Source organism: Sylvia atricapilla, chromosome 21 (genome assembly GCF_009819655.1).
Source record: "Sylvia atricapilla isolate bSylAtr1 chromosome 21, bSylAtr1.pri, whole genome shotgun sequence".
Lineage (NCBI taxonomy): Eukaryota > Metazoa > Chordata > Aves > Passeriformes > Sylviidae > Sylvia > Sylvia atricapilla.
Window position 1 is genome coordinate 9,475,425 of NC_089160.1, and position 19,496 is coordinate 9,494,920.

Consider the following 19,496-nt stretch of genomic DNA (forward strand, 5'->3'; position numbering starts at 1 on the left):
GAATGATAAACCATTAATTTACTTTATTATTATTTTCTTTTCTTCCCCCTCTTAACTCCTGTTTTTTGAAGAATCTACCAAAAATGAGACTATCACCAAATTTTTACAGTTGTGTATATTTCCTCGATGCATTTTTTCGGCAATTGATGCAGTTTACTGTGCTCACTTTGTTGAACTGGTGCATCAGCAGAAAACACCCAACTTCTCCACACTGCTCTGCTATGACCGGGTGAGTAGGTACACCTCTGGGTGTGTCCTGTCATCATTACCACTCCAGACATCCCAAACTAGGGTAGCCCTAGATGGTTACTTCTACCAGCTCAAATCATTATTAATTTGAAAATAAAACACTTATGTCCATGAAGACACATGAACTATCAGTATGTCAGCAGCTGCATGCTTGGATTCTGGGCATGAAGGACCAGCAGTTGGGAAACAAACAAACAATCTTTTATGAGCAGTCTCTGTTGTATTTAGAAACCACCTTAATGGTGGTTTAGATGAGAGAAATTTAAAATGTTGTTAGGTCTTTCGCTTTTGTAATCCAGTGAGGTCACAGTAATGTTTTCGTTCTCTGTTCACAGGTTTTCTCTGATATTATATATACAGTTGCAAGTTGCACAGAAAATGAAGCCAGTAGGTATGGCAGGTTTTTGTGCTGTATGCTGGAGACCGTGACCAGGTGGCACAGTGACAGAGTCATATATGAAAAGGTACAGGAAATTATTAAAATGGGTTTGCTTATTAGAATATGTACTAACCATTTGTGTAATTCAGCCCAGTAAAAATGGATTCAGTGAAATTGTTAGATTTAAAAACAGTGCAGTTGGATTTTTCTGATGGCATAATTATAAAACTGACTTGTATATTACTATAATTCAGGTAGTTTAGAGAGAAGTAATTTTGTATGGTGTTGAAAAATATATTTGCTAAAAAACCCCTTTCCATTTCTGATTTTCACATAGCTTACCTTGTAGATAATTTAGGGAGCATATGGAAACTCTCTTAATACTCCTTGCACAAGCTAGTTAAATGATGAATAATCTTTTCTTTCACCCACAACTAAAATCTCAGCATAAATTAACTTCAGAAAAATTATGTGAATCTTGTAAAGTGTGATCATGTCTCATTCTTTAGAGTTTAGAATTGCTTGTTTTGTTTCCCAATAAATAACTTTTCCCTATTCTTTGTGCATGTAGGAGTGTGGCAACTATCCAGGCTTCTTAACTATATTACGAGCAACTGGATTTGATGGTGGAAATAAGGCTGATCAATTGGATTATGAGAATTTTAGACACGTGGTACACAAGTGGCACTATAAATTAACTAAGGTAAACAGAGATGCCAAAAACCTTATGTCTTTTGAATGCTTTAAAAAAAGCAACTTCATTAGATTTGATTTCTGTTTTAGGCTTCTGTGCACTGTCTGGAAACAGGTGAATATACACATATCAGAAACATCCTGATTGTGCTGACCAAAATCCTTCCATGGTACCCAAAAGTGCTGAACCTGGGTCAAGCCTTGGAAAGAAGAGTACACAAGATATGTCAGGAAGAGAAAGAGAAGAGACCTGATCTATATGCATTGGCTATGGGGTAACAACAACTTATTTAAGAAAGTGGTTAAAAGTGGATCATGAAAGGCATCTAAAGACTCGGAACTGTTACAGTCCTAACATTTGATTTTTACCTTATCACAGAAGATTTCGCTATCCTGCATCTCGGTGCTGGCAGTGTGAATGAAAACGTTCATTTTGTGCTGGATGATCACTAAGTTCCTTTACAAGACTCTAGTGAAACACTTAAAATAGTAAAGGTTTCTACTGACAAGAGCATAGCTTAATTTTAGAGAAATAATGTGGCAGCAAGGAGAGAGGAGGGATGGTAGAAGGAAGAAAGTGAAGGGCCATTGCTGCAAGACTGGTTAGATATTGGAAGTGCATATGATTCTAAAATGCTTAGTTACATGTTCCATCTTCTTGTGGTGAATGTGGAATCATCCTCGTGTGCCTGAGGGGCAGTTCAGGTTGCCCTGAGAGTTGGAAGTTTTGTCAGCAGTCAGTTTGTTCTGTGTGTTTGGCCAGGGGTGTGTGTGTGATGATGAGGAAGAGGGTGTGGAAGTAGGGCCGCCTCTGTGTCTAGTGGGTTTGTTTGTTTTTCTTTTTCTTTTGAGCTCATCAATATAGGGGGAAGAAACTGCGTATCAGTTAGGAAAAGCTGTGAAATAAATAACAGATGAACTGTTAGATTAGATCCACATTTAAGATTCAACCCATGTTTTGCTTTATGTTTGTGCATATTTAACAATCTGTGCGACTTGCAGCTATTCTGGACAGTTGAAAAGTAGGAAGCCTTTCATGATACCTGAAAATGAATTTCACCACAAAGACCCACCTGCCAGGAATGCTGTACCTGCCACAGTGCAAAATGGGCCAGGTGGTGCTGGGATGCCAACGTCTCTCACAATAAATACAGTTAGACTGGAAGAGGGCGCTGCTGAGGAGACTGGTAAACACATCTATCATTATTATCTGTTTATTTCTTAGTAGAATTTTTCTGACATTACAGGCTTCTCTCAAAATTTGCCTCATTAAGCTAAAAAAAAAAAAAAAAAAGCGATGCTAAATAAGATCAGTGCATGTTCTTTATTTTCATTTCATTTTCAGAGGCAGTGATCTGCTGCCTATGTTAGCTGTTGGCTACACATGACCTGACATGAATATGCTCAGCTACTTGTTATATTTTAACCAATAGGATATAGATTGACTTGTTGAAATAGAGCTGTTCTCTTTCTTTTTTAAAGCAGATAAACTAAAGGAGAAGTCTCAGGGTGTGGTGAAAGTTATTAATAAAACTGTGAATGCTACACCGAAGGTGACAACAAGCAATGGGAACAGTGCATCTAATAGGTGAGAAAAACTGCTCTTGCACATTCTCTATTTTCTTCCTTCGAAGCCACAGAAATACACTTGAAAATTACCTGCCTTTCATTTTTACTTCTGGGTTCTGTGTAAATAGTTTCCATTTTTTCAAAGTTTAAAAAATGACATTATTTCTTTCAAAATACACAGTTTTACTGATAAATGCACTTCATTTTAGCTACAAAAGGTTAATGAGAACATTTGCTTCTTGCTGTTCTGATATAGAAACAGCAAATCTGAAATCTTACAGCGTTTGCTTCAGGAAATTCTGTCAAACATTCAAAAGTAAAACTTCTGTGCTAGAGCTAGAGTTGTGTTTCGTATCCATGCTAACTGGCCATTTCATTTTCGATGCAGCAAAATTATTAAAGAGAAAGATGATAAAGAAAAGAGCGGGAAGGAAAAAGATAAAGAAAAAAAAGACAAGACTCCAGCTGCCACTCCGGAGATGAAGGCACTTGGGAAAGATGGGAAAGATAAACCGAAGGAAGAACGGGTAAACAAAGATGAGAAAGCAAGAGAGATCAAGGAGAAAACGCCAAAGTCTGAAAAAGAGAAGGAAAAAGTGAAGAAAGAAGAAAAAGCTTCCAAAGAAGAAAAGTCCAAGACGGTTGTTACCATCATTGAGTCCAAGTCAAGTGCAGAAAAGGAGCGAGAAAAGGAACCGTCCAGAGAAAGAGATCTGGCAAAGGAAATGAAATCAAAGGAAAATGCTAAAGGAGGAGAAAAGGTGCCAGTAGCTGGGTCCTTGAAGTCACCTGTTCCCCGATCAGAAACATCAGAATCTGAAAGGGGTAAGTTGGAGTGTTTCATTTCTGTTCTTGTCTAGAAAAACAGAATGTGTCACTTGAAAATCACTGAATGTTACAAAACGCCAGAGAAGTTGAGAGAGAATCCAGTAAGTGAGATTTTGGCACTGGCTTTCCAATACAGTCAGTATCTAAAGGAGGTGGACAGAGTATCTCCAAAAGGCAAACTGTGTGAATGTGTGAAGTTCACACATCTCCAGTGAATGCTTGTTCTCACAAAGCCTGCCATTTTTTAATGACAGTCTAAATGGTCTTTTGTTAAAATGTAGAACTTTGACCATGCAGGTGTTGCAGAAGTATAATGCAAAAACTTTGTATGTACTATGAGAGCTTCACAACAACCTTTGCATTGGAAGAAAACAGGGAAAGTGAAAGATACAGGCCTTTGCATCCTTAAGAAGGATGCAGATAGCTTTATCAGTCCCTTCTTATATTAAGGGTTAGCAAATCCTTCAGTTATTATCTGAGGCTGGCGTTACTTTTTATATTTGTATTTTTATATCTGCTTAAGGCAAACCACATAAGGGGGGGCTGTAATGCTTTTCATAAGGCTCACCTGTTCAGTAGTCATAGCAATTCTGAAATTCAGATACTAACTTCCATCAAATGGAAGTTTGGAGCGAGTATCATTTTGCAGCAGTTTGTTCACATTACACTTTTGCTGCAAACTTTCATAAAGATGATCAAGGTGTGCTGCTAACTCCAGATAGCTTAAGGAAAACAAAATTCATGTAGTGGTAAGAGATGCAGTTGTAATTATGTTGGTACTTCAGAAAGTGACATTGTTTGATTCTCCTCTTGGAGCTGTGTTTTAACCATGCCCTTGTTCTGTTCTTCCCTCAGAACAAAAACGCCGCAAAGTCGATACACATTCTTCTCCGTCACATTCCTCAACAGTAAAGGTTAGTATAGCCTGAGGAAGGCAGCACCCATGTTAGGCTCACCACTTTGGGATGCCACTATTCGACTTCCTTCAAGTTTTGTGCCAAGTATACCCTGGAGCCACTGGAGGTTTTATGTTGCATTAGAAAATGCATTCCTTTTCTTTATTGGCGGACTGTCTTTTTTTCTATAAAAATATTTTTTAATTAACCAAAATAATGCTTCAAGGACCTAGCACAAATTTTGTAAAATAGTGTTTGGAAATTTCAAGAGAATTTTTACACAGAAGTGCCTCATTGCTTTAAGCAGTCAGTTTTTTTGGAGTGCAATGGTAGCTACAAGCAAATGAGTCTTTGCAACAGAGTGGAGCATATTTTTCTGCACTTCTTTGAAGAATCTGTAGCACTGAAGATTCCTGGATGATACGGGATGTGCGATACCTCTGAATTCATCAGGCTTCTTGATGAGCATCATACCGATGTGTGCCTTCTCAGGAGGAGTCTTGAAAGGAGCTGCATTTTAAAGTCTCCTTGGTGATCAGTTCTCCTGTAGTTGTGTATATTCAGTGCGCATGCAGCTTCTGTTGTACCTTCCCTTCGAGGTTTGTTTATTTCCAATGGGTTCCCACCGTTACGATAAACCCAGATGTGGCCACCAAGCCTCCTACCCAGCAAAGAGAGAGCCCAAGCACTCGAGCAGCACAAAACCATGGGCGTAGCCTACTTGAAGACTCAGGGTAGCCATTCCTTGCTCCATATTTATATTATTTCTAAACCATCTATGTTCATGGAATCTTTGAATTTGCAGTACGTTGAACGTTGACAACTGTAAGTTACCAATACTTCGTCAAGAGCACTGTGATGGATTATGTGGGTCTTTAAACTTCGCCATCTTACCAACTTTAGAACAAGCTCTTCTCTTTTTTCTGTTTTTTTCAAAGTACATCTTTTTCTATGTAAGACAGGAAAAAATCTTTCATTTACTTGAGAGATTTAACCTAATTTTGGAAAATTCAAATAGCTTTTACTAGTTTTGAGGTGACAGTGATAACTACTCAGTGATAAAGTTTTTTGTAAATGGCAGCATAAGATCATTTTAGAGTGACTTCTACCACATTTAACTGAAAGTGGAGAAGATACAGGTTTAAAAGTATTTTAAGCCTGTTTTACGTCTTGTTCAGCTGTATTTAGAGTTAAGAATACTTTTTCTTTATATTTTTGTCTAGGCAGGAGAATGTGTTTTCACTGTTCTAGGAAGAATTAGATATAGACTTATTTTGTAGCTTATTTAATAGCAGAGTCTACAGAATAGATAATGACTCTCTTTCCCCCCCCACCCCCACTTTCTTTTTTAAAAAGCGTTTGAGTTTGTAGCTTTATTCAGAGAATTCTATTAACATGAGATTTGTTCCAGAAGGAGTAGCTGTTTTTGTTTCAAGGGCACGGCCGTGCTTCCCAAAGTCCCTCTGGTTTCTGAAAACTATTCCAGCTCACGTGTCATCTCCGTTCATTTTCTACAGGACAACCTCAACGAACTCAAGGACTCTTCAGCAAAGGTTTGAATCTTTTAGAAACCAGCCAAGCTATTTTCATGTTTTGTTGCAGAGAGAAGTTCACTTTTGCTCGTGGCAAACTCCCATCAGAAATTCGAATTCCATTCCTGTAAATCCTAGCGTAGTAATAGAGGGATGGGGTGGTTTTGTCCTGGTGTGTAAATCCTTTGTACAGGGGAGACAGTTGATAATGTAGAAGCAACATAACAAAAATCCCTGAATTTACCTTTCTGTCAATATTTTGAAGAGATGCGATATGTCGCTGTCTCTTCTATTGCCCTCTAAAACTTGTGAATACACAGAAATGTCTTCATGATTAAGCCATTTGCATTCTAAGTACACTTCAGCTCCATTATCTTAGGAGAAGGGGTACTGAAGGATGCTCTCAGGAGTTCACAGTCAGAATGCCAGGCTGGAAGGAACCTCAGGGATGAGCTGCTCCTGCTTTGTGGCAGACAGGTGGTGTAGGCAGGATGGCCCAGCAGCCTGTCTGGGCACATTTACAGTGTCAGTGCTGGGGAATCCATCCCTGCCCTCAGGAGATGCACCAGTGGCTGCTGGCTCTTGGTGTGAAGTGTTTGTTTCCCTCTGGTGTCCAGTTGGAATCTCCCCAGCAGTAACTCGTATCCATGGGGGATTTCTCCAGGTGACTCCTTGGTAAAAGGGGTCTGATCTCCCCTGGCAGGCACCCTGTAAATGCTGGGACATGGTGCTGAGGTCTGTTCTCAAGGCTGGGCACAGCCTGTCCCCTCCCTTCCCTCTGCTGCCAGGATTCCCAGCCCTGGGGCAGCCTCTGTTGGCCCTCTGCACATCTCCAGCCTAGGCAGCTCCTTTTGTGTCCTTTCTGTACAGCAAGGATCAAAACTGCCCACAGTTAACTGCCCTGGTGCTAACAGGCACCAGGAATAGGGATTTTTAGGCAGATTCTGTCACTCTTCTGTTGCCTTTTTTAAAACTCAAGCACATTGTGACTGTTGAAGAGTCACAGGCACTGTACAACTGCTGACAGCTCAGGGGATCTGACTGATGGGAAATGGATCAAATCTCCCAAAGTTGAAAATGGATCAGAACTCCTAAAGTTGCTGTTAAAGTCTTCGATTACAGTCAGTTGTAGTGTGTAACTAAACTGCACTAAGGTTTATCACTTGGAAAATGCTGACCATTTGGACTTGAGCGATACTTTTTGGGTTTACCTAGGATTACGTATATTCACTTAATTTCAAAATGTGCTATGGATTTCCATTTTCTGTTCTGTATTTGCCCTGTTGTTTTAGTTGAATTATCTTTATGCAAAGTGTTCAGAACACTTTGTGTCTTTTAAATCAAAGTAGCTGTCATTTTGTAGTGGACATTTGCTGGTGGATTTGTTTTTCTAATAGAATCTTTCCAATACCAACTGTATCTGATTATAGGGATAGTGTATATAGGAAACATCCTTTAGTCTTACCATTGATGAAACTACAGCATCTGTAGATTGAATCCAGATACTTTTATAAATCATCATATCTTGTATATTTTTTTTTTAATTTGGAAACTGTAGTATTTGTGTTACAGCTTACCTCTGCCTGAAGGATGGTATATGGGAATCTGTAAAATCTCTTTTCCTCTCCTTATTGTATGAGTCAAGATTCAGCTGATTAATTTAAATTTTGCTTACATTTTTATTATTTAAGCTAAAATTTTATTTAAAAATACTTATTTTACTTAGCACATTGATTTAATTAAGCAGGCAGTGGAACTGTTTGTAATTAAATTAACAGCAAACAGCTTTATTTTTCTAGTTAATTTGAAAAGTTATGTTTTAGAATTAATTGTAATGTGTTTGTGCAGACTTAGCTGGAAGTGTATTGCAGTTGTGTCACCTTTTAATGGATTTATTCTCTAAGTGTTTGGGGAATGGGGGGTGTCCAACCCTTCCTTCCTTTTCTAAATGCTATTTTCTGATCTCTCTCACTTAATGAACTAATCTTCACTCCTCAGTGCCCTTCTAACAGACTTAAAGCACTTGATGACAATGTTCCCTGTACATGGTGTAAGACAAGTGCAGTGTTCTTTACTTCCGTGTACTTACCTGGGGAAGGGATGGGTTTGGAATGGCAGAGGAGCAGTGGGACCTGTCCTGAACTGCCAGGAGAGCACCAGAAATGGAACAGGAGAAAGCAGAGCCATGAGTTTGCTTTCTCCTGTGGAAAGCAGCTCTAGGAGACAACTGAACTACATGTGCATGCAAATGTCAGCAAAGAAGAGAGCAAGGATGAATTTCCTTGTGCAATGGCTTTGTAGGAAATGGAATAAGAAAAGAGGAGTGAGGGAGAAGAGCAAAAAGAAATACCCAGTGCAAGAAGTACTGAAGGTTCAGTCTCTATTATGGGATAATAAAATTCCAGTGAAATAATAAAAGGAAAGATACCTAAATTTTGTCAGTATGCCTTTTAATATAGGATCACTAACATCAGGTTTTGGTAAGTTAAACATTTACTGAAACTGGGGAAGGACAGGATTGCCTTAATTCTGAAAGTTGTTTGAAACACTGATTGGTTTGGTTCAAGTGATACCTTGATTGCTTTAAACTAATCTTTCACTTACTTCTTTTGTTGGTGTCTTTTAAGTAAGGTGTTTCTCTAAAAGAAACACAGAGAACATTTTAATAAAGGTATTTTAGTCCCCAAATAAAATTGTTAACTTAAGCAACTGGGGAAAGATTGAAGTATGCTGATTTAAATATGTGTGCTGGTGTAACTTATATACCAAGGGAAGTGGTTTTAATTTAAAACGTGCTCTTAGTATTTTTTAGATTTAACTATATAATTGTTTTTTAAAAGACAGCTATAATTACTGTAATGTATCCATATTTATATAACACATACACTACCTGTTTTATGGAGCTTACCAGAGTTGGTTAGAAGAGATAGTGGAATAACAATCTAGAACACATTACAGAAAAAATCAGTTCAGCTGTTTTTCTCATTTGAGGGTTAGAGATTAGATTAAAAGACATTATTCAAAGTATTGTCTTAAATACTTTGTTGATAAAGATTATTCTTTACAAATTAATTATAGCTTGTTTAAGCAGCTGGTTCTGTTCATTCGTTCCAGGCAAGGTTGCAGTATTATTATTGCAGATATTACTGAGTCCAGTAACCTTCACATCCTGTTTTTGTGGCCCTGTGTCTGATCTGTGTTCATGCATCCAGCTGTCCTGGTGAACAGTGCTGTGTGTATTTAATATAAATGTTCCAGTTAAGAGAAAATATTCTTGAGTTGAGTAAATTAAGTAAATAAGCTGTAGGTTAAATTATAGATGACGAGTTTGAACATGTCTTTAATCACTCTGTTTTGCTAATAAAGTATTTATGTTTAATATTTGAGCTAGATCTGATATGTTAGAATAAGACTTCTTTTTATTTACATGTCTAGAAATACACATTAATATTTGGTGATGTTGCCTTAATTCAACAGCACTACATAAACCACACTACTCCAACACTGTCCAAGAGTAAGGAGAGAGAAGTGGAGAAGAAAGATTTGGACAAGTCAAGGGAAAGATCCAGAGAGAGAGAGAAGAAAGATGAAAAGGACAGGAAAGATCGAAAAAGGGTTGGTGACATTTTTCATGAACTGGTTCAGACAGTTGGTGTGTGCTTGGAAAGCTTTCTGCCCAAGGCCTTGCAGTAATGATTGGCTTTGCAGCCCCTGAGCAGGAGTTCTCTGTGCCTGGGGTGGATTTTTTGTTCTGTTACCCTTGCAAAGGTTGGTTTGCAGGAATGGTTTCAAACCTCCCTCCAAACCGACCCCCAGAAACTTCTCACCAGGTGTGACAGACACCTCAGTTCTGTTCTAAGGCTTCACAAATTAGTTCTCCAGAACAAGAACATGATCAGGTGCTGCTTCAGGAGTGTGTTGTAGTCTGCTGACATGTGCCCAATTGTGTTTGGTGCCAGGATCACTCCAACAACGAGCGGGAGGTGCCCCAGGACTCCACGAAGAGGCGCAAGGAGGAGAACGGCACAAGTAGGTGTCTGGTGTTTGTGTGTGTGCCAGGCTCTGCCTGCTGGCACTTACACCTTTCTCTTCTGCTCCCAGCTGGCTCTTCAAAACACAGCAAAAGCGAAAGCCCTTCTGATTCCCCTCGCTTGAATGAAAAAGAGAAGGAGAAAAACAAATCTAAATCTTCAGGAAAAGAGAAAGGTGACTCCATCAAGGCAGAGAAGATGGAGAAGAGCTCCTCTGGTAGCAAAAAGGTAAAATAAGCTGTTCTCCTCTTGTTTATTTGTTGTTGCTGCTGACACAACAAGCTGATTTTTTTTTTCCTAGAATTTATTGCTGCTTTATAGCCTGAATTAAAAAGATGTGCTGTGAATGTGTAAGAAAATGTTTCTGAAACTTCTGGTATCATGTGGCTTAAATTATCTTGGCAGGAGGAGGATAGTTTGGAGGACTAGTTCATTTTGGCAATAGCGAGGAAAATTCAGAATTTACACTTCAGGTTCTGAATAATCTAAATATTTGCAGGCTGCTTGGTAAAGCAAGTAGATGAAAATAGGCTTAATTCACATATCAACTAGTCTGTAATTCAGATTTCCATGTGCACGTGTCAGCACAGCTTCTTTTGGTGAAAGCAGGTGTGTTGCAGTTCTATTGGTATTCACCAAACAGGGCTCCAGCTCTGCTGCTGGCACTTGCCAGAGAGCTGGAGGCGAAAGATAAAATAATCTCAGAAATCACAGAAGTTGAGTACTGTCATTCTGAGCGATGGGGTTTTCCAGCTCTGTCCAATTATGTCCTCCTAAATGTCCTGTACAATGGGTGCCAGAATAAATATATATATAAAATAATACATCTAATTATTGTAATATATGTAATAAATAATAAATGGTACAGTAATAAGCTATTTCCCATCTGTGTATTTTTCAAGGAATCAAGACATGATAAAGAAAAAACAGAGAAGAAAGAAAAACGAGACAGTGCTGGGGGGAAAGAAGAAAAGAAACAATATCCTTTTAAACACTGACATTTCAGAAAATTCCTGCAAATGAGCTTTCCTTTTTATATGTAGCAAAATATATATTTTTTTTTTTCCTTAACGCTAAATTTACTCATAAATCTTCAGACAAGCATAGATAATGAAGATTCTTTCAAGCAAGGTAAAAACATTTGTTATTTAATTTCTTGTGGGATCTCTCGTGGGTCCCATTGACTGGTAAAGGATGTAGAGACAAAACAGCCTGAAATCACCCAGGGTGGCAGGGAGGGCTTTGCATAACAAAGCCTGTGCTGATGCCAGGGGCTCCCGGCTGGTAAAAACATGGGAGTTCAGGTTACTGCTCCTTAGTGCCATTTCATTTTATCTTCTTGTAATAATGAAAGATATTTGCATTTCCAGTGAAATAGTTTCCAAACTGGAAACTACCAGCATTCTCTGGAAGGAATTTGCTGAAATTTTCTTGACTCTTTATCCTTTCTAGCCATTGTTGTCTGATCTCTGCAGAGGGATCCCAGCTTTTTCCCCAGTTTTTTAAATGCTACTTTAGAACAAAAGCAAGAAGGCAGGCTTGATAGTGAAGTTCACTGCTGAGCACTTACAGCTTCTTTAATAATAAAAGAGGAAGTTTTGTCTTGAGTTGCAATTCAGTATGAAGTGAGGATTGTCATTAGTTAAAAAAAACCAGCTGTGTTCTGCTGCCTGTGAGTAACAAGTGCTCAGGTAAATGTCTCTTGTACTCTGGAATTCACACCCAGCTGTGAACTGAACTGGAGCTTTGGTCTGGAGCACTGACAGCACCCACTGTGTGTGCAGTGAAGGATGAAAAGTGCTTTTATAGCAGCAACTTGTGGGGTCTCATCCTGTGCTCCTGTGAAATCTTGGGTATTGTTCTTCCTAATGTACAGTGTCTGCTTGACTGCATTTATTTCTTGCCTAATTTAAACTATTTCTAAATAAGATTTTGAGGGGGTTACACCTCTAAAGGAATTTATACCCACACAAGTGACTGCTTGTTTCCTATTTAGATGTTTAAATTAGCTTTTCTCTACTTAGAGTGCAGTGCTCATAGAAAAGGAGTTCTTGCTGTGGAATAAGCTAGAGTTAGGGAATGATAAAAATAATTTTATTCCCCCCTCATTCTTTCAGCTGTGAATGGAATAAAATGTGAAGTTGTGAGATCAGTGTTCATTTGAACATCTAAATCTAATTTTTACACTTTGTTCCAGGTGAGATTGAAATGGGAAGATATCCAGCTGTGACCAGAAATGTATTTTCCAGAGTATAGATTGCACAGAAAATTGTCAGTGAAGAGGACCCATCTGCATCTCCTTAAATTATTCAGTTCTCTGCTTTATTTCCCCACGCTAAAGACTTAATTGTTAAGTTGTACATTACTGTATTTTTAACTTGTTGCTTAGTTTCTTATACATTTATTTTCAGTACCTGGCTGAAAGTGTTACCTATTCCATATTTTAGCACAATGTGCTGCAAACAAACAGTTGCCATAGTGCAAATGAGGTCTCATGTGTACATAGTTCCACTTTAGTTTGTCAAAAATACTGCCTGAGTTTAGTAATTCTTTCAATTTGAAATTGCATTCTTTTAGATGTTTGAAAACCACAAATAAACAGTTATTGAACCTTTTTGGATTTACCTCATTTAAACTCAGTTTTTATTTATTACTTGGCCTGTTTTTAATATCAGTAACTAAAAAAAACAAAGTTAAGTGGGAGCACTGTTTTCATGCAATGCTTAGGGATTATTTGTATATTGTGTATAACGTTGACTTGTTTAAAAAAAAAAATGAATGAACCCTGTCCCATCCCAATCTAAACCTGTGCTCGGTTGTCCCCTGTCACACCTTTTGTTTGTCATGTTGTTTTTAGATTGATTGGAAATGCTCTCTTCAAAACTGAAATAAATTAAGTTTCAGTTACAGCTACAGGAGCTTTGTATTGCTGAACTTTAGTCTGAAAATTTCACAATGACATTTTTAAAAAAAAAAAGGAAAAAAAAAGAATTTTTTTATCTGCTAAATTCTACCAGTGTAACCTTTTTTCTAAATAAACGATAGTTTTCTCAATGGGTCGTAAATCATTCTCTGTGTGGTCACTTCCTTGCTCCTGGGGATTGGTATGAAAATGGGATGGTGGGGCTGGCTCCAGGTGGTGCCTGCAGTGAGTGGACAGAGGTGCTGGCACAGGAGCAAACTGAACTCCAGTTTACACCTTTAAGCCATTGTCCCTTGTCCAAACACCATTAAAATCTCAATTTTGTATCACACACACACAATATTAAACACAGGGACTTGTCTCTTAAATATTTTGGTGTTTTGGTTTGTTGGGGTTTTGTGAGATTTTGTTTTCATACAAGATAAAGGGACTTTGGATCAAAACTTGAGCATCCTTAGTGCTTTAAGCTTTCAGTAATCAGGTTTGGAATAGATGCATCTTGTCTTCGTGCATGTATTCGATACTAAATATTCAGAAATTGTGGTACTTACAGACTTGGTCAGTAAAACTCTGCTGATTAGCTTTGTTCTGATTACTGAGTGAATCACAGATTACAAATCCTAGCCCTGCAGTGGAAGAAAGACACAGACAGATTGGGAAAAGAATCGGCTAAGGGTTATCCATTTAATTAGAGGTGAGAAAGAATTACTGAAAAGAAGAGTAACTAAGCTAAATACTCAGGTCCTGTTAATTACCTCATTAGGGCAGTCTAAAATGAAACATTTCTGTCAGAGTCACTCAGGTCCTCGGGCTTTACTGGAGTGAGGATGAGGGGAGGCTTTGGCAGGCCCCGAGCTCAGGGTAGGGTGGGCAAAGGTCACCCTGAGGGTCTCTGGATGTCACCCCTAAGGAGCAGGACAGCACCGTCACCCCAGACACTGACAGGGAAGCCGAAACAAGAATTTAGAACTCAGCTTGGAGGAAAGCTGTGCCTGACCTGGCAGGAGGGTTTGTCCTCACCTGTGACGCTGCTGACAGGGCAGGAGCAGTGAGGTGTCTGAAATCCCTGGCAGCAGCAGGAGATGGGTGTGGGATGTTAAACTGACCCTGGCGTGGCTCTGGCAGGTGCAGACACCTCCAGCACACGGCAGCAGTCAAAAGGGAGTGATTAGACCTTTTGAAAGCACTTTGTGCCATGGCTGAGATAACCTGGATGGGCTCTGCAATGTCCTGATTTCCTGAGGGGGCACAGAACAGTTTCTGGCCAAGTCCATCCTGCCGGGAGGGTTTTCTCCCCCAGATACGATTGCCAAAGGCAGCCTATCCTCCTGATCCCTCTTCCTGTGTGGGTCTCTGCAGGTGCATTTGTGCAGGCAGCAGTGAGGGTTTGGCGATGCGGCTGCATACAGCCGAGGGAATCCCTGAGTCGCAGAGGGCTGGAGAGGGCTCAGAGCTGCCCAGGGTGTGTGGCTGGATCGGCTGTACTCACCGACTGTGCCCAGAGAAGGCCGAGGCATGCCTGGCTTTCAGCAGCAGCAGAGTGGCCACAGAACCAGGGCAGTGACCATCCCTGGCTGGTGAGGCCTCTCCTCAAACCCTGTGCCCAGCTCTGGCCTCCCATGGCAGGAAAAAACACTGGGGAGTCCAAGCAGGGCTGGGGAAGGCTCTGAGGAGAAACGGCTGAGGGAGCTGGGATGTTCAGCCTGGAGAAAATGAGCCTCGGGGCCACCTAATCAATCTCTCTCCACCTCTCCCTGCAGGGTGGGGGGCTCAGTCTGCTCCCCCAGGCAGCAGCACAAGAGGAAATAGCCTCAAGCTGCTCCAGCGGAGGTTCCACTGGGAATGAGGGAAAGCTCAGCACTGACAGGGTCGGGCACTGACAGGGTCGGGCACTGCGCAGGCTGCCCAGGGCAGTGGGGAAGGCACAGGGAGCGTTCAAAAGATCTGTGAAGGTGACACTTGGGACCGTGAGTTAGTGGTGACCATGGCAGCGCTGGGCCAATGGTTGCACTCCATGGAAAGTCTTTCCCAACTTAAATGTTTAGAATTTGAGAGGGCTGTGGGGAAGAACAAACAGGAGTGGGAGGGTGGGCAAGCAGCCCTGCCCGGCTGTGGCCCTGGCCCATGGTCCTGGGGGAAAAACCTGGTACCCAAACCCCATTAATTAAGCCCTAATGTGATGTTCTAATTGCTCCGTATAATCTGCAGCATCTGTGAGAGGTCACGCCTTCAGCTAATTCATAATAAGGTGTTTTCCCTCAACACTGGCAAACATCCCTTATTTAAAGGGCAGGGGAATATTAAGTAAACACCATTTATACTTATTTGCCTCGGATCAAACCACGGCTCTTACATAAATTTTGGAGGCTTTTTTGGGCAATTAGTCTGCTCAGGCCATATTTGGAAATCAAACGCAGTATTTGTGGAAAGGCTTGGAATGACATTAGAAGCGCGTTCCTGGGGAGGAGGGCGCTGCGGCCGCCCCGTCCCCACCGCTGCATGTCAGTGTTGCACCGAGCACGGCGTGGATCCATCCCCTCGGAGCCCTGCCGAGCTCACAGACCTGCCGAGGGCTCTGGCCGCGATGGCACCGCCAAGAGCACCGCCTTCACTCACCGCGATGCCGTGTAGCGATACCTGAGTAGTTAGCGCAGACCGGCTGCTCCGAGACTTCAATTCTCCCAGCGCTGGGGCAGCCGCAGCTCCTCCACAGGGAAGGGGCAGCTGCGCCGGGCCCTCAGCACCCTCATCACAGTGAAGATTCTCCCCACATACCCAATCTAAACCTCCCCTCTTTCAGTTTAAAGCCACTCACCCTTGTCCTATTACTTCTGACTTGTATAAAGTCCTTCGCCAGCTCTCTTGAGCCCCTGTAGGTACTGGGAGGTGCTGAGGTCTCCGAGCGTTTTCTGTGGGGCCGTTCCCTCAGGAGAGGGCTCCAGCCCTGCGAGTTTCTCTGTGCCTCCGCTGGACTCACTGCAGCAGCTCCACGTCTTTTTGGTGGCCCCCAGGGCTGGGCCCTGCTCTCGGCGGGATCTCAGCAGAGCAGAGTACAATAATCTCCTGGATCTGCTGGCCCCGCTCCTTGTGATGCTGCCCAGGATGTGGTTGGTTTTCTGGGCTGTCAGTAAACACAGTTACCGCACAGTTGTCTCCGTTCCCCCACTGCCCGGCACCCTCAGTCCCTGCCCTCTGTCCCCTGTCGCCCTTTGTCACCGAGGCCTCTCTCCTCTCCTGCGGCCCCAGACCTGCCCACAGGGCCCGGCCTCGCTGTGCTTCTGGACTTCTTCAATCCGCTTCGGGTGTCACATCACACCCTTCCCTACTTGTTACAGCATATCAAGCATCTGCCACATGCATTAATTGGCCAATTACGTTATTTATGTGCTAAACATTATCTAAAGCACCAGTCATTACCAGCATCACGGCTTCCGTTTGCGTTGTGCATTTTTTACGGGCGCTAAGTGCCTTCCCCTTCCCATGCCCTCATGGCGGGATGTCCCTGTCCTCAGTTCTGGGTGTCCCTGTCCTCAGTTCTGGGTGTCGCTGCCCTCATGTCTGGGTGTCGCTGCCCTTCTGTTAACCCTTTGTGGCCCGCTCCATGCCGTCCTGGCCCTGGGCCGGTCCCGTGGCCGCCTCAGGCAGCCCGTGAAGCCGCGGTCCGGCAGAGCGGCCCTGCAGGGCGCCCCGGGGCTTTCCCGGCTGCAAGGGCCGGGCAGAGGTCTTACAGCTGCACGGGCTGTGCTCAGACCCTTCCGCACGCAGGGGAAGCTGGAAACCGCTTCTGTTGATGTTCTGCAGTGATGGCGCCATATTACAGACTAGTCTCGGTAATTTCTCTCTTGTTAGCGGATGAAATAAAGACGAGAGGCTAGGCACAGAGCAGGATGGGGTGGCGATGGGCAGGTTTTGGCACACCTAAGAGGGGTCCCATTGTGGGGCTCCGGCCCGGGGCTCCTGGGCTGGGGGAATGCGGCAGTGGCTGCCCTGGCCCTGCTGCTGCTGGCCCATGGCTAATGCCAGCCCGGCCCCTCCTGCAGCCACTGCACTGCGGGGCTGAGGCTGCTGCTGCTCCGGGGACACTCCCGAGACCCGCTTCACATGCCTTACAGTCTTAGCAAATACCACTGTGAAATGTATAATATCCATGCAAACGTTATCTCTGTACTTAAATACTTTAGGTTAATTGAATAGAGCTATCATTATCTAGATCTTGTTTATGTGCTGTTGCCTGCAGAATAGAGCAAATTTTCCAGACTGAAATGATGAATATGGACACCAAAGATATTTTGTAATTTCATTTTAATATCCATGAGATATTACTATTTTAATAGCCATAAAGAATAATTATTTTCGAAAAAAATAAATGTTGCGGTGCTTTGCTCAAAACCTTGGAAGGAAAAACTATGCCACAACAATACAATATTTACTTTATTTTGTTGTCAGGTATGGTGTGCCATGGGGAAGAGCTGCTATTGGTTTAGAGTTTTAGGCTCAAATTTGAACACTGTTCAGGTCTTTTTGCTGCCACTGATGGCTCTTGGAATTTGATGCATTATTCTGCATTTCCCCTTCTATTATTATTTGCCAGCTGCAGAAGTCTAGCGACAGGGTTATGCTGGGGCATGTTGGAGGCCAGCACTCCAGGGCTGTGTGCAGCAAGCCCCGGGTTGGCCCCAAGCGGCCCAGGGAGTTCTGGAATGGACAGAGCACGTCTTGCTCTCCCCCGTGTGCCCACAGAGCGGTGTGAGCCATCCCCAGCCCTGCAGCTCTCGCGGCTGCCCCAGTCACACATTTATCACAGCCACCTCACCCCCGTGTGCGGGCTCTGGCACCAGCCCGGCGCGGGGCTTCTGCAGCTCCCTGCTCACACCCAGGACAACCCGAAACCTTTGTCCTTACAACGTGCTTTAGGGTTCAAGAATTGTTGTTTATTGTTCTGATTTAGCCCTGGCTTGTTCCTGAGCTTATCTGCAGTTGCTGGAGCCGGGCTCAGCACGCGGCCCCCCCGCCCCCAGGTGCAATGAGCTCCAAACCTTTCCAGGGTTCTGTGCTCAGGATCTGAGGAGCATCCCAGACTGGCCAAAGGGAGAGCAGCAGGGAGACCCTTTCTCTCCAGAAGAAAAGAGAAGCAAGCTCTTTTTTTTTTTTTTTTTCTTTACAGTTTTATTTACAAAATGTATTAAAACTCTTTGTACAACACCTCATCAAAATGAGGCTCAGTAATTGTTGCCCACACATGCAGTTTATGCTTTTACAGCCATTAGTTTGCTTGGCAATTTTTCTGTTCACTCAAGTGCAGTTTCAACGACCAAAAATAGGAACTTAAATTACAAAAGAAAAAAACAAAAAGAAGGAAAAAAAAAAAAAAAGGAAAAGGAAAGAACCCCCCAAAGCCCCTGAAGCAAAACAAATTTAAAAAAACATACCAAAACAAATCATCATGAGACTACTGCCAAACTTCTGATAGCTTGAAGTTGGTAGCCAGAATTGGTAAGCACTCAACACATTTTAGATTTACATGCAAGTTTAAAAAATATCGAACCATTTACCAAACTCCCTTCACTGGTGTGAAGCCTCCACTCTTAAAAATTGATCTGATAAACATACATCTTTTATACAGCTTTTAAGAAAAACGTTTGTTTTAAATACAACTCATAACTGCACAGCTTTAGCTCACCCTTGCTGGGGAAGTGATTGTGTTCAGAAGTTGAAAAAAAATCAGTTTCATGAAAAGAAAATGAAAACAATTTTTTTTGTCAATATCTCATTAAAAACTTCAACAATAAATTATTTTCCTATGAGCTTTTAAAATGATTTTATATTACATTTTGTTGGAAATACATATTTTTAACAAGACTTTCTTTTTTTTTTGTTTGTTTTTTTCTTTTTTTTTTGTTTTTAAATCCTATTAAAAGTTCAAATCTATCATCAGCAAACTAAATGCCTAAGGGTCAGACTGGTTTAAATGAGTTTCCTTTTCACTGTATGTTATTGATGAAATAAAACTCTATCATAAACTACGGAAAATACGTATTGTCGATTAGAGGTAATTAGTATGCAGATATTCCATTGAACATTTCCCATGTGATTGACAATATGTTTAACGTTTTGTGTGTTTTTTCTTTTTTTTTTTTTTAGATTTTTTTTTTTATTTTTAGAGATGAAGTTAAGTATTTTCCAGGCAGAGGTTCAAGGCTGAAATGCTGCTGCTAAGATGTGTGATGTAGTAACAGTGAGCTCCTCCTGCAGCAGAGGTGTCTCCTCCCAGAGGGGCAGGGACAGGAGCATCCTGTGCCCAGGCATGGACAGGAGCTGGCAGGAGCTGGTACCACAGAACAGCACGAGCAGGAGCCACAGAGGCTCTGTCACTCTGTCAGATGTTACTGTCACTCT

At 41.8% G+C, this 19,496-nt stretch overlaps 1 protein-coding gene across 3 annotated transcripts in view; it reads left to right on the plus strand.

Annotated features, from left to right (window-relative positions):
• THOC2 (THO complex subunit 2) overlaps positions 1-13,242 on the plus strand; it is a 43,875-nt gene extending 30,633 nt beyond the window's left edge. The window contains exons 25-39 of one of the 3 annotated variants that reach the window (XM_066333732.1): positions 72-229; positions 585-713; positions 1,200-1,331; positions 1,412-1,596; positions 2,324-2,508; positions 2,804-2,909; positions 3,279-3,715; positions 4,574-4,632; positions 6,132-6,167; positions 9,624-9,761; positions 10,106-10,175; positions 10,248-10,405; positions 11,080-11,156; positions 11,261-11,308; positions 12,375-13,242. In XM_066333732.1, coding sequence (XP_066189829.1) covers positions 72-229; positions 585-713; positions 1,200-1,331; positions 1,412-1,596; positions 2,324-2,508; positions 2,804-2,909; positions 3,279-3,715; positions 4,574-4,632; positions 6,132-6,167; positions 9,624-9,761; positions 10,106-10,175; positions 10,248-10,405; positions 11,080-11,156; positions 11,261-11,288 — 1,898 coding nt within the window. In that variant the 3' untranslated portion in view covers positions 11,289-11,308; positions 12,375-13,242. The remainder of the gene's footprint in view (positions 1-71; positions 230-584; positions 714-1,199; positions 1,332-1,411; positions 1,597-2,323; positions 2,509-2,803; positions 2,910-3,278; positions 3,716-4,573; positions 4,633-6,131; positions 6,168-9,623; positions 9,762-10,105; positions 10,176-10,247; positions 10,406-11,079; positions 11,157-11,260; positions 11,309-12,374) is intronic. The other 2 variants (XM_066333733.1, XM_066333734.1) reach the window with 2 other exon arrangements.
• Positions 13,243-19,496: the final 6,254 nt, after the last annotated feature.